The 15,822-nt window shown below is 39.9% G+C and overlaps 1 protein-coding gene across 2 annotated transcripts in view; it reads right to left on the bottom strand.

Annotated features, from left to right (window-relative positions):
- Window positions 1-15,822, bottom strand: part of SNW1 (SNW domain containing 1) — a 1,165,034-nt gene that overhangs the window by 839,096 nt on the left and 310,116 nt on the right. For both annotated transcript variants that reach the window (XM_044074050.1, XM_044074049.1), the window contains exon 3: window positions 12,212-12,373. In XM_044074050.1, coding sequence (XP_043929985.1) covers window positions 12,212-12,373 — 162 coding nt within the window. The remainder of the gene's footprint in view (window positions 1-12,211; window positions 12,374-15,822) is intronic.

Here is a 15,822-nt window from a genome sequence, read left to right as displayed (position 1 = left end):
CTGAGTACCAGCGAACTGGCTGAAGAGAAGCATCATCATCAGTTTTGGACCTCGACGGCCTGTCTCTGTCTTTTTCTTTGCATTTTTTTGGTGTTCCAGTAGTCTGATTGCTAACCGACGACATTTCTGAATAATTAAAGTGTGAACCAAAATATTTAGAAGCAAAAATATACCGATGTTTAATAGTGCACTGATTAAATTTAGCACAAAACCGATAGCAAGGTACGTTGTGGTCAGGGCCTAGGGCAAGGAATACAGTACAAATGAAAATCCTTATGAGGTATTTGCTTCCCACAAGTAATACAATTATTAACTTTTACTAACATCGGTAAGCAAGAAAAAGTTTCCCCAACGAGGTACTTAGCTTTTTAGTTGAAGACTTCGGTTCTGAAACTCGAAAACGAAAATTTCAGGAGTCGGCTGACAGGCACTTGTGAACTGCTTCTGCTTCGGGCACCGCGCGGCAAGAAAGACTGATGTAATAGCGTTGGTTGCATGTTTTATACCCCTGACGACCTGACGCCATGGAAGAAGGGACAGCAACCAACGCAGGACCCAAGACTTTGTTAATCAGGCTGTCTGAGGGCAACCTGCCAGCAGATTACTCAAATGTAATGACTGTAACAGTGAAACACGAACATCATCTGTCTGTCCCTCTGGAATAGGTCTGAATGGTTCAGAGCTCAGAATCAAAGATATGAGATGGGTAGGGTCTGAGACAAGAGAGGACAGTTCTCTGTGTAGAGAGAAAGCCCTTTCTATCACCATGAATGCCAAAGGACCAGGGGGAAACCTCTCCTTCCTCCTCACAGATGAAGCCTCTGAGGAAGGCAGGATGGGGCTGCCCCCAGATCCAAGCCTGAAGGGGAAGATCAGATCCAAGCTGTTTAGGGCTGAGGTTCTGAGAGGAAGGGATGGGTCTGAAATTCGGAGCTGAACCCAATCCCTCGGACCAGGTGCTGACCTCTTGGATCGCAGACCTTCTTTGATCACAGGGTATTGGAGCAGAACTGGTCAGGGACACCATCGGAGTCGAAGAAGGTACCTTCCTTGGAATTAGACACTGAACCTGTTTGGGATCTCATATCCTGGGACTCCGAAACCACAGGTCGGATTTGAGGAGGAGACGCAATGGACTTAGCAGATGTAGTCACAGATCCAGGAGGGGACAAACCCCCATCTGGATCGGAGCCCCGAGAAATTTCTGCATCATAGCCACATCTGCCTCTGACAAACTCCTAGAAGATCTGGATGACATTGTGAATAAAGGTCTAGAGTGTTTCTTCGGAGTCTGAAAAAGTTGAGCTGGAAGAGAAGGTGACATAGGTTTCAATGTGTACGCTGCTGTACAGCTTTTACGTCTTGAAGTAGAACTTGGATCCAAAAATGAAGTAGATGGCAAAGGTGAAATGACAATAGGAGCCAAACCTTTCAGATTCGAAGGCGGCTTTGGATCCAAGGATGGCCCAAGAGGCTTGGGATCCATGGTGGTCAGATCCAAAATTTTTCTAATCTTCTCGAGCGGCTTCAAAGACGCCCTTGGGGACTTCTGAGGAGATGTCATTCTGTATGAAGAAACTGATTTGGGTGTTTTTGAGGAGGTTTTGAGCCCCAGAAGAAGAAGGGAGCAAGCATTTTAAAACAGGTTTATTGTGTCTGTCTGGTAATGCCCTGGGATTAAAGGTGGTGCAAATGGGACAAATGTCAAGATGCTCAGGTCCTAGGCAATACACGCACTTCTTGTGGGCATCCGAGTTTAAGATCTTATGCCCACAAGAAGTGCACTTTTTGAAGCCAGTTGGTTTCTCCAACATGGTTAAGGAGAAAAACACTGCATAAACAAGAAAACCACAAACAAGAAGTTAAACAGCAGTTTAAAACAAAACACACAACAAACAAGTTTTAAGAGGTTGACATAATGGCTAAGGTGTTTACCTTACAGACACAAGGTGCAGGGCCTGAGTCTCGATGGGTAAATTGGCTAAGTTTAAAATGGCCCACAAGGGCAGCTAGCCTAGTACTACTTAGCAGACTCTAAATCCAACTTCAGACCAGTGACAAATGGAGTACCACATGTTCAGTCCTAGGTCCTCTCCTGTTTGGTATCTACTTCTCTGAAGTACAAGCTAAGACAGAAGGTCTTTGGCTAACAAAGTTCACAGATGACTGCAAACTAGGAGCCATAATTAACACTCCCAACGATGTGGACATCCTACAAAAGGGCCTCACTGAGACAGATGCCTGGTGTCAAAGCCATGGCCTCAAGCTCAATGCCAAAAAGTGCATTGTCATCCCTTTTGGTAAAAACTCTGTACCCATGAACTACCACATAAGCGGTAGTCTACTTAACACCGAAAGTGTGATAAAAGACCTTGGAACACAGGTGGACAGTAGTCTCTCTCCTTTGATAATCACATCGCCACAGTAGTCAGGAAATCCTTCTACGTGGCACACCTCATCACAAAAGGTTTCTCATCCAAGAAAAAAAGGAGGTCATTGTTCCCCTCTACTCATCACTCATTAGACTCATTATAGAGTACAACGCTCCTTTTAGTATGTACCTCACAAGACATCTACAACAACTGGAAAGGCCGCAGAAATACCTCATAAAGAGGATTACCGGCCTTAAACAGATGCCCTACCCAGATCATCTCAAAAAACTCCAGCTTTACTCTGTCGCTTATCTCCTATCTCTGCCTAACATACAAAGCTATGTCAAACCCAGAGCTGTTGGACATGCTCCACTTAAAGAAATCCCAATCCCTTCCAGCTACACGCTCTAGGGACCTAAACCTTGTCAAAACAATAAACAGAACATGCTGGAGGGATAGATTCCTGTCCCAGAGACTTCCCATACTCTGGAACAATCTACCTATCTATATCAAACAAAGCTCCTCATTAGCACTCAAGAAAAATCTTGATGACTGGATGGGAGATAGGAAATTCACCCCGGGGATCACTTCTGTGGCTCTGCTTGACAGGGGCACAAGAAAATAATTTTCTTGGGTGGCAAAAGCCAGGGCAGCATTTGGCTAGGCTTATATAGGCCCTAGGGCCAATAGCCTAGTACTCACGTATGAACTTATAAAGAAATGAAGGGGGGGGGGGGATACCAACTATGATAAATTAGAGAATACCTAAAAAATAAATAAATAAATAAAAAGAAAGAAAGGAAGGTACTAAGACTACTCAACCAGAGTAGAAGTTACCAGTAAAAAGGCAGAAGAAATCCTAATACCAGTGAAAAGCTCTAAAGAGAGAAATCGGACAGAAAAAAATATAGGTTTTAGGAAAATAAAGTAGAACTGCAAAAATTATAAAAAAAGCAGCTGCTTACTATGTTTGAGAGCACAACCTATGTCTAACCACAATGAAAGCAAACAAGATTTGGAGTGTTGGGGGTTGAAGAGGCCATTATGGGTACAGGGAGAAGCTCGAGAGCTGGATCTGAAGTCTTGTGTAGGCGGCCAAGTCAGATATGAGAATTAGATCCGTAACCCACTGGTGGAGGAAGAATGAAAAGGATATAAGATCCTGAGTATTACGGTGGAATGACTACATTTGCCAGTGAGATAATGCTGAAGACCGACTATCAAATAACTTTCTTTTATACCACAATGTTATCAATACTGCGGCCCAAAATAAATCTGGGGGAAATTAATACATCCCACCAGGTGCCAAAATCCTATGCATGTCCTCAATACCCACAATTGTCAGAGTCACCAAATGTAGCTTCCCAGTACTAGAACATGGAAACACCTGGAACCAGAGTGGACCTCCCCCAGTGAGAAAACAGTGTTCCAGTCTCCCCCCAGATAGTCAGACCTTACTGAAATGCTATTCATTCCCTACACATCCCCCTACTGTTCTACCAGGAGGGAGACAAACATTCAGTATTGGTACTCAAAGCCAACTAGGTAACCTTTTATCTCAACACATCTATCTTCCTTTCCTGACTGCTTATCACTACACTGTTAAGGAACTCCCCTTCTGAGCAAAACATATTAGCCTGACCTATGAGGGATTCCATGGATTAGATTACAGTCAACTTCATTTCATTCATTTATTCATATTTTCTTTCAAGACAAAAACATCTAAACATCTAAAACCTTATACCCAAACCTTTTTTACTTTAAATGTTAAAAGTCCTGAAATATGCATTTCTTGCATTAAATACTAGAGTGGGCAAAACTGCCCGAGCATTAAAAATAACCTGCAACCTTCTTCACAGGATCGACTAACCAGTTGACACCATGAAATAATGGACCATATTTTGGTCCTTTTAAGTTTCATCCCCAGAACAACCCAATAATAGTTTCATCCAAATAGTGTTTGTATAGACCACAAATAACAGAACAAACAAGAACAGGCATTTGTTACCCCACCTTACAAAACAAACAAAAGGAAACAAACATGCCATAAGTCCGCTAGTATAATAACTGGTAAAGTCAAGATCAAACCAAACTATGGTAAGACCATCAGCTCTCTTCCATACGTACAATGCTGTACCAAAAGTATGTTGAAGAAATCATTCAAACAAATAAAACTAACATTTAGAAACCAAAAACAATTTAGACATAAGGGTCTATAATTACAAACAGCAGGAAGAATGAGTGCACACTTGTTTAAAGTTTTGCAGGTGGAGGAATAACAGTCCAATAACTCCTACATAGTGCATCCTTTTCCTGGCATCCTCCTACCACTCTGCACCCCAGAAATGAATCTTTTTACCTTCATCTAATACATCAGGCATGTACCCCATTCCTAACAGCCAAAACAAAGAACACCAAAACACTATTTCAGTACACAAAATACACATTTTCTTTTTCATAATACACATTCTTTGCAAGACAAACTCAGTTGTTCAAATAGCATGGCAGCAGCAACTACTTTGTCAACAAAAATAAAGGCAGATGGTCTAGATTGTGAGGAACAATCCATACTCCCCAATATAGTGTGCTTGTGTACTGGAGGATGACCAATAAGGCACGAGTAAAAATATGCCAATGTCTATGCTAACCAGTTCTGCTGATGCACAACCACACAATCACTAGGCCGTCAAGTCCACTAAAGTCAAAACAAAATAATTATAGCCAACTCTAGCATGTACCTTGCAAAATTATCCTTCCTGCCTTTCAGACAGAGTGGCAAAATTAAAGTTCTTTCTACACCCTCAGTCCCCTGTGTCAACTAACTTTTCCTCAACTTGTTTAAGTCTGGTTTCTGCTGACCCTACTCTGTGTTTAAACATCCCTAATCTCAGTGTCCATTGATGCCAGCTGACCCAAGTGAGAGGAAAGTGTATGCTCCATGTCAGAGAGCTTTCTATACACTTTCTCCATATATGGGGTAACTGCTGAGTTCATCTTTTGCAGCTCCAACATAATCTAATGTAAGATCACTGGAGATGTCTCGACTTCACTGCAGAATGTATACTCGACAGAATATGTGGAGGTTTCAGCTGAGGTTGTACTATTTTTCTTTTTTGCTGCTCTTCTCTTCAATGGAAAGTGCATTGATTTGTTTAACAGGAGTTAGTAAAAGATTCCTGTACTCAAAGCTTAGACTTAATATTAATAAACTTGCAAATAGAGGAGCAAGAGAAAAGTGCCAGGAATCAGTGCAGCTACTCTACCTCTATATTAACCAGAAGTTATATTGTTCAAGGAAGTCCTTTTTCATTGCACAACTTATATCTAAAGGTATTGCATCCAGACCCTGGGTAGTCAGGACTCATTGGGCCGATCATTGAGTAGAATGCCTTTTTTAGTATGTACCTGTTCAAAACACTTGTCACAACTAGAATGACCACAATGCTAAATAAAAAAAAAAAAAAAATCAAGGGCCTAAATCATAAAAGTTATGCAGATGGTCTCATCCTAGTATCATACAGGCTACTGAAAGATGCCATGTGGATCATGTATTGAGCGTCAACAGACCCTTTTTTTTCCAGGCCTATTACACATTTGCAAGTCAAACAGTATCAAACACCAGCTCAAGGGATCTCAATCTCTTCTATAAAATAAACAGAACATGCTGGAGGATAGTTATAGTTATGTATCATAGAGAATGCAACTTCTATGGAACCAATTTCCACTTCACATAATGCAAAGGACTTCTCTTCCTACATTCAAAAACAATTTGGATAAATGGATTGATCACCACAAATTCATCCCAATTTTAGTACTCCTGTCCTTCATACACAGGGGAAACCTGTAAACGTCCCAACATATCCTTGCTCAGCCAGTCTGTGTTATCTGTATGCAAAATGTAAGGGCTAACAACTACCATGGGAATTTAAAGTTAGGCTTCTTAAGATCCTCAAAGATCAATAAACTAGTTAAGTGTCTATGAATCTATAAAAACAAATTAACACCATGTAATAACTGATCAGAAAATGTTGTTCAAGGAAGTCCTTTTCACTGCACAACTTGTATGTAAAGGTATTGCGCCCAGATCCAGGGTAGTCAGGACTCATTGGGCCGATCATTTTGGTATGTACCTGTTCAAAACACTTATCACAACTAGAATGACCACAATGCTAAGTAAAATTAAAAAAAAAAAAAAAAAGAAAAAAAATCAAGAGCTTAAAAAAAGCCATATTCAAAAACAAAACAATGTAAGGCTCCAGACTACAAACAAATCATTGCAAGCCTGATAAAAAAAAAAAAACATTCCAAGTTGGGACTTAAAGCATCAACAGGACAACAATCCCTTACCTCAACACAGCAGAGAATTTCAACAAGTACATGAAAACAAATAAGAAGAGACTATAATCTATTCCTTGGAATCTCTAACAGGTCAAGCTGATGTGTTAGGACAAACGATAAGGAAGGAGTAGGTAACAAAGACCGTTTGATTTCCAAGTGAAACTATGAATAAATCTTTAGTTACTACCTTGGCAGCAGCAACTGCACAACATGGAGACACACACAACAGCCAACCCGGGCAGCATTACAGAACCCACCTTTGTGAATATAAGACCAAGGAACAGTTAAGTAAATGCTATTGTCAGATAACATGCTTACTCAATTAGTACTTCTCAGACAGCAAGATGTTTTAGAACAGATGACACCTGTTCTTTCCACGTCATCCCAATATCTCAGATTATGTGGAAATTTTTCAACTTACCCATGCAGTTCAACTTGTATCTCCCAAGACTAATCTATAAGGGAAACATAAAGCATCAGGTAGCTACAAACTGTTGAGAAACTACTAACAACTCGATCCTTGAAGGTTTAAAAGTCAGCCATTTTGTACTTGCCCATTAAAGGCTCTCAGATATGTAGTCACTTACTATACAGATGGGTTCCTATTTCTCACATACTAACAAAAATGTAAAAACAGGCACAGTTTGCACAGTTGCAGTACCTCAAGCTTTATAGCCTTAATGTTCCCCAATACTGCTGTACTGATTTACTGGAAGTGACCACTTAACTGTGCCCGCTAGTGGTATTTTTTTCTCTAGTTGAAACTGCTTTTGCAGTTTGCTCTTGTAAAAGGAGAATCTGAAGCGAACATAATATTTATTTGCTGTTATTTTATTACAACCACCAGTTTCTGTTAGGTGGCTGCTTGATTTTGTCTGCATCAATTAGTGCTGCATCGATTCACTGAAAGTGACCACTTACCTGACTGCTCCAAGCTTGGGGAAGTAACTTTTTTTAAACTAACATTGAGACTTGGTGTGCATGCTAGCAGCATTTTTTTCGTTGGGGGGGGGGGGGGCTGTTTTTGCTGTTTGCCCTTGTGATAAATGGTTAGACTGTTTATTTGTGGTTAGCTTGTCAGTACCACCAGTTTCTACTGGCTACTTGTTCATTCTGTCAGCACCATCAGTTTCTACTAGCTACTTGTTCATGTTGTCTGCTTTAATTACTGCTACTTTACAAGGCTTTCTTCTCATCTGTGCTGAGCTCAAACATGGTGCACACAATGCATGCCCAAGGCAAACCACGTGACATCATAGTCAAAGGGCACGTGTTCTTATATTCTTCCATTAGACCTCTACTGTAAACCCATGTACTTACTTGATACTTGAACAGCTGTGCAAAGCGCAGCAGTAACTTGGCACAAAATAAACTATGGAACCTGCACCTACAGTTTATTGTACTGTAACTCTCTGATTTAAATGTACATACTGCTTATTGTGACAACAGTACTGGTGTTTGCATCACCTTTTAACCGCTGTACATTCAAAGTCCTGTATGCTGCGGTGGTGGTGCTGTGGTAGCGTTGTCAACCTCACAGTAAGATGTTGTCCTGTTTGATTCTCAGCTAAAGCGTCTTCTGTGTGGAGACATGCGTGAATGGGCATACCTTCGTTGAAGGTTGTGCATCAGGGCTGGCAAATCGGTACGTAAAAATCTACTGCCAATCATTAGCTGACCGGAATTCTGCAGTGGCGACCCCTAACCGGGCAAAGCCGAAAGATACAACAACATTCAAAGTCCTGTAGCACATTAATATCAATTTAAAATGTACAGTGCCTGCAAAGATCTGTGATATCAGTTCTGTCAGTTTTAAACTGTGGTACTGTGCTTGCACAGATTTCTGACATTTGGTTAGTGCTGATTCTCTGCTGTGCTTATAAATCTTGTGGGACTAGTGATGATACTATTTAACTTTTAAAATGTCATACTGCACTTGCTAGACCTGCGGTACTATACCTATATCCTACATTTTATTCTACTTTATCACCACAACACTTTTTAACTTGCAACACTATACACACTAATCTTGTAGAAGCCACGTCTTCTCTGCCTGTGCTGGCATCCTGTATCACTTTTGAATTACATTACTATGCTTGATAATATAAGGCAAAAAGACAAAGAAGCCTCAAGACTATCTGTGTTATACTCTAGATGCTTGTCTGGTACCTTCACCTAAATCTCATGCCTTTATGCTTTATTATACTGCATACACATTATCTGATTCTGCCTTATCGCATGGCTGTTGCAGTATCAGGTTTTCTACCTCATTAGAGTGTCACCCATATATAAACACATTTGCAATACCAGTGCATATACTGCAAGAATGTACAGCTAATATCATACCATGTGAATAAAATCCGGTTCTGCCATACTGCACACTGCAGATAGCAGTTGTTACTGGCCGTACCAGTGCATAAACTGTCAGACCATAAAGCTAATTTTACATTGCTTCATATCTGTACAGCAAAAACTACCATTACTGTATCTTAGGCGGCACAATACTCTGAACCATTATTACAGAATCCTGGTCCCAACAGATTTACTGCCATTGGCACAATGCCCATTTGTACTGAACTCCTCCCCATCAAATTTCCTGATATCATGAAACTATAGTCACCAGAGTAGCAAATACCTTATTGTTCAGTGACAAACCACTGTTGCTACCTAACTCTACACCTTCTTTTGAGAGGTGGTGGCACCTATTTAAACTGACAACAAATCTCTCAGGTCCCCTGGTTGTCAGAGCTCAATATATCCAAGCAACATCACAGTGCCACAGACACTTAACACAAAGCCTACAACTGCAAGGTTACTAAAAAATCTCTTCCTAATCCTAAGCCTCCAAGGCAATGGCACCAAGACACTTAAACCTCATCACCACACTTGCATCCTACCCACAATGCTCACAACACCTCCAGTGCTATACAGCACTCACACAGACATTTCTAGTTGTCACCATAAGCAACTATCACCTAAGCTGTACTCCTAAGTGCTCAAAGCTGCAAGTGACTCTACAATCAGACATTCCAATAAACCACTCATTTGGCTGAGCAAAGATAAGAGTGATGTTAACTTGCCTTTCAGGTGCCAGAGTTTGTGTCAGCAGGGCACTAAGATCCCTTCACTCCAAGTATGCATATAACTTGGTTGTTGCTCACGTGGGAGTGAATGACCTTGGGTATTCCACCTTGGAAGAAATCAAGAAAGTCAAGGCTGAACTTTAAATGTCTGTTTTCTACTCTGGAAAGAAAGTAGCCTTGATCAATATCTTTGCCATCAATGCAAATAATGCCACATCACAAAAGAAAATAACTGACTGTAACAACTGGTATCATTCTAATAGGATACGATGCAATGGGAACCAGATAGTTCTGCCCGTTTCATGAGAGCTGGCCTTCCCATACCTGCAGGGCTTCCACATACTGCCTGTAATGCTTTCTACCCTCACAGTATCTTTTTTACGCAGATTCCGTCTATTACACCTACCACCCACCCAGCAAATCTCAATCAAGCTCATATCAATGAGGCATTGCTCAACACTAGAAGTTAAAACAAGAAAATGCCTGTCCTTAAGGCTTTCCTTACTCAAGGACATACAAATTTACAGAATTATAAAAATTTTGTTCCAATGGAGTCTGCATGTCCTCTCTACGGTCCTGTGGGTTTCCTCAGCATGCTCCGGTTTCCTCCCACATCCCAGAGACATGCTGTAGGTGGACTGGGCACTCTAAATTGGCCCTAGGTGTGAGTATGTGCCTTCTGTGGAAGGTTGGGTGCCAACTCAACACTGTAAAACTCCACTGCCAATTGTTCTATGGACCATTGTTCCACTGTGGTGACCCCTAACCAGGAAAACCTGAAAGAAGAAGACAGAAACTTTGTTCCAATGCAGTGACTTCACTCCTTCATGGAGATTTAGTGCCTGCCACTTGTGCAGACTTGTGGTGATGGGGGTTGTATTTTTTTGTCAGCATGTCCATATCCTTTCACAATCTCAGCACCTTGGGAATAATCCAGCAGAATAAGAATTACTACTTTAAAACGCCTTCTAATCCTACTGTCTGCAGGAATTTTTTTCAGAGCCAGTGCTCTACCACTGTCCAAAAACCTAAGGAGATTTAAAAGCTTGCAACCCATGGACACCCCATAGGAAGTGTGGCAGCTTATATCACCAATGTATACTGAAACATACTCCTGCATTCAAGCATCTATCCGAATTAAACACAAATACAGTGCCAAATTAAGGAACAAGACCCTATTGAGGAGCGCCAGTATCAAACATTTTTTAAATAAAATAAAAAACTGCTGGCACTATTAAAAAAAACTCAAATCACCTTGGCTAGTAGGTGCCTCCAAAATATAGGCAAAGAACTCGCATCAGGGTCAACATCTACAAGGTAAAGCACAAATTAAATATTGCCACATCAACCAAAGAAAAACAGCTTTGTGGTTAACAATGTCAGGAATCTCATGATCAATTCCCAGCACTGCACAGAGTTGTTCTGCCTCCTCTGACCAAGAAGACAATGAAATAAAAGCAGTAAACTGAATTCAAACATCTCTCTTATACCCCCTGTGTTCCTCTCTTACTTCATTCCATACCACCACCTACCACCTACACGTACCCCAGAGCAAGTCTTAAAAGCTCTCTCCAAAACATAGCACACTAGTTCAGCGGGCTCCAGACAGCACTGCAGGCCGTCTCCCTGTTAGCATAAAGCACTGACCTCTTAAACCTATTCAGTCTAAATTTACCCACTGGGTATGAGCCTGTGGTCTAGGAAACAGCTACTGTGGTACCCCTCCACAAGTGCATCTGTGCCACTTACCCAAGGAACTAAACACCAATTACTTTTACCAGCATCACTTGTAAAGTAATGGAAAGTATCATATTACTGAGCCCCAAAGCAATGGCACTACCAGTTTACAGGGCCCTCAGTCCAACAAATTTGGCTTCATACAGGCCATTCTCAAAGAAATTCATAAGATTCAGTGGGCAAGTCACTGAAACAGTGAAGGTCTGCAAATAAGTGCACACTGCCCACCAGATCCAATTAAATTTTAACATTTACATACCTCATTGGACAATACAATGCCCTCAACCTATAAAGCTAGTCTCACCACACATTCTACTATAGAATGCTACTACCCAGTGTATATGGTACCAGTGTTTAAATTACCACCTTGCTCACCTGGAGGGAGAGAAATGTTAAATCTTCTATAACTACCTACCATTGCAGATGGGAAAACTGAAACATAGTTGCACAACTCATTCCTCTGATCAGCAATCAACCCGATAATCCATTTCAGTTCAATGCTAGTTTTAAATTAAGCGAGTTACAATGAATGATCTGTTCCTGTTAAGCAATAACTTATGAAAACGAGTGAACTCACTGCAGCCTGAAACAAAGTTTTAACATCATGCAATGATGTTTTTTTTTCTTTTATTAGCACAACAGCAGTTTACAATAACATTTCATGGAAAGCAGTTACCTTACCTTATCTTTTGCTTGCCCTTGCCGTGCAATTGCGTCATATTTAATTTTCCCTTCTGCATCCAATTGTACTGGCAAAGCATTGGATGCCTTCTTTTTCCTCCCCATATCCAAAGGGAATTGAGCAACGTGTATCTCAGGAAAAGCACCCCCATCGCCAAAATCCTGCATAAAGCAAATTCATGAGATAAGTCAATCATGACCTCACATTTCAAACAAATGTTCATATCTCTGGAGCCATAAAGGATACTAAAGAAATGTAGATGGCAAACTGTTCAGCACAAATAAATTTTTACAGTGGTAGTGTTCATTAGAGCCTAGGCCAAGACTTTTGTAAGTCATAAGAAACAGTATACATTTACTTTATTAACAACTTGCACTATATCAGTAACCACAAAAACTATCCACATATTGACAGAAACATTTTGTTAGTCCACCTGTGAGCTTTCATATAACACTATGCAGCTCTGTCTGTGTTACTTGATTTCTGAGATATTTAGAGCAATACAAAAATTATGGCAATATAAATAAATAGTATATGAACAATTAATCTCTCTATCAGCATTGGACAGTGGTCAAATACCAGGACAGTTGCAATGCCCATTATGTAAGCTTTAAGATGAAACACTTCAACAGCATGTATATAGCATGGTTTTGTAATTGCTAAAGCAAATATGAACAGAGTATATTAGATGCCTGCAGGTGACAGTAGGACATGACTACAGGAACACCTGGAGGCGTTTTCAGGCTATAAAGAGTTGATTTTATATACTGTAAATAATATCACTTGCATTTATAATTGCAAATAACATACAAATGTATGTATGCATTGTTTCTATTTTGTTACTGCAACATGTACAACTCTGTATCTGCTTTAGTCCAGGCATAAAGTTTCATTTAAAACTAAACCTATATTCAAAATCTGATATACAAGTTGAATTGGCCTAACTTAATCTTTAATCTTTACAAAATTCTAATAAACTATAAAACTATACCCAAACAAAAATTCTGGAAATGTATTGATAAGGGTCAAATTTTAAATTTATCCCCAGAAGTCAAATCCAATCTATTATACTCTGTGAAATTAACTTCTAATCTACAAATGTGGAAAATCTTTACATGGAAATTCTTACACAGAGCTTCTTATACTCCCAATAAAGTTGCTAAAATACAATCATCAGCCACTGTTGTTTGTTGGAGATGTTCTATGGTTCAGTTGACTGGGAACACATCATTTATGGTTGCAATAAAATTAATAAGTATTGGGTTGACATAGGTAAATTCTGTCAAGCTTTATTTTCAGATACATTTACTTTAGCCAAACCCCTAATTCTATTGAATGTAAATGTCATGAATTCTATGACGAGAAACAACTTTTATCTCCTCTTGACTATTTTAGCAGTGGCTAGAAAATGTTTAACTAGAAAATGGAAATCATCTGCACCACCCACCTTTGAAGAGTTTTTATTATTATTGGAAGAATCAGCTCTCACAGAAATAAAAAGTCAAGGAAACAAGAATTCACCACAGGAAATGGTCTGATAATCCTTGGATCAAAGTTCATGGTTTAATAGAAACTCTTAAAACATCTCATTCTTTATCATTTTGACTGAATGTTATTTAAATATTCTGAATGTATACTGGTAAATGAATAGTTTTATTTCTCCCTTGTGAAATATTTTTTATATTAGGCCAAATGTAAATATTGTATAGAGTTATTTATGCACAACTTGATAAAGAATGTTTGTAATACTTTCAAGTGTTTAAATTTAATAAAAATATTTGAAAACAAGAAACATAAACCATGCTCATTCAGTCAACAGCTTCACAAAGCATGAAGGAATTGGGGTCACCTGCTACTACAGCAACATGCATGCAAGTTTTTTTCTCTGCTTTCAAAACAGAAAACATTACCCACTCTGCCTGTAAGTTCTCTCACAATCTGTTAACAGAAAACAAAAGAAGAATTTTCTACAATTATATTAGGTAACTGCTTATGGTATCTATCATGTAACAATAGTCTGTAAAATGGTAACTATTCTCAACACCTGGTCAAAAGGGGCATAAGATGATCTGCATGAGAGAATGTTCCAAAAGTCAAATGAACCTGATATTTTAAAACAGTGAATTAGAAGACGCCCTATGGTGCTTCGGGAAGCTGGTTGAGTCTGAGATTCTCCACAGAGCTGGATACAAGCAGTTAATTTTGAACCAAATTAGTTTATTCTAGGTGGAATTCGTAGTTAGTAATAGTAAATGAAAATAACTGATGAAAGATACGTAGTATATGATGGAAAACACAAGTCTGGAGGAAGGAACGAAAAAGCAGATCAAAAGATGCAGTCCAAAGTAAAAAGTTGCTTTGTCATGGGATAAAGCCAATTCAACTTAATGTGAAAAAAGTTACAAGACATTCAGCATGACATATGGCAGTTGAGAGGAATTCTGACTTGCTCTATGAGGTGAGTGGTTATAAATGAAGTTGATGCTGAATTTCTGCAAGATCAATAACTCAAGAGTCTGAATACTTTTGGCAAAAGGAGAGACAGAAAAAATGGTGGATTTGCTTGCTTTAGGTGAGGATTTCTTCTTTGGCACAAGAAGAATGTTTTCTATTTAGCAGAGTATGATTTCCTTGTATTTTGCCTTCTAGTTTCCCTTTTGATTTTTAGCAAGTTCTCAAAAAGTGGATAAAGAGTAAAAGAATCACATATTCCACACTGTTACGCTGAATATGGTCAGTTACAGATATGGGACCCTTGCACTGTGACAAGAGATTCACAAGCTGAATCTGTAGTAAAAGCTTTGTCCTTGCCATCTGTATCAGCTGGACGAGCCAGTGATGTCTGGATCAGAATGGGGAAATTAGTATCATTACTGGTCTCTCCATTGCTGCGGTAGTGTTGTCGCCTCACAGTAAGACGTTGTCTTGTTCGATTCTCAGCTAAAGCGTCTTCTGTGTGGAGACATGCGTGATTGGGCGTACCTTCGTTGAAGGTTGTGCATCAGGGCTGGCAACTCGGTACGTAAAAATCTACTGCCAATCATTAGTGGACCGGAGTTCCGCTGTGGCGACCCCTAACTGGGAAAAGCCGAAAGATACAACAACTGGCCTGTCCAACTTTCGAACTATCCTTGAGAGCAAATGCACAGCAGGGAGATCTATAATGTCATCTTTTTCCCAAGCAAGTTTACCTGGAGCTTTGGAGCAGAATTTTCTCAGTTGCTAACTGCTCATAAGTCTACTTCTGTTACACCCCATCTGTTCATGAGGTCTAGGAATGTGCCTCTGTCCAGCATCCACTTGTGCAAGTTTGCTGAAGTCCTGCTTAAATGATTTGCCATGTTGTCCCACTGGTATTGTATACAAGTTGCGTTCAGTAGCAAACTGAATTTCAGGGCCTATTGTGCTAGCCTAGAAAGGTGGCAAGGGTGTGTCACCCTCCCGCCCTTGCCCGTTATGACAAACATGGCCCCTCATTTCTAGACAGTCTTCAAAGATTTGAAAGTCTGAACAGCCACCATTATCTCTTTAAAGCTTGTGTGCAATTTTGCTTCTTTAGGGACCCTAAGGTGCCCTATTCTTTCAAGTCCAAGGTATATGCACTCCATGC

The sequence above is a fragment of the Protopterus annectens genome, chromosome 6.part0 (genome assembly GCF_019279795.1).
Source record: "Protopterus annectens isolate FY-2018-M chromosome 6.part0, PAN1.0, whole genome shotgun sequence".
In the NCBI taxonomy this organism is placed as follows: domain Eukaryota; kingdom Metazoa; phylum Chordata; order Ceratodontiformes; family Protopteridae; genus Protopterus; species Protopterus annectens.
The sequence above is the reverse complement of the archived record's forward strand: the minus strand, read 5'-3'. Positions and strand labels throughout refer to the sequence as shown.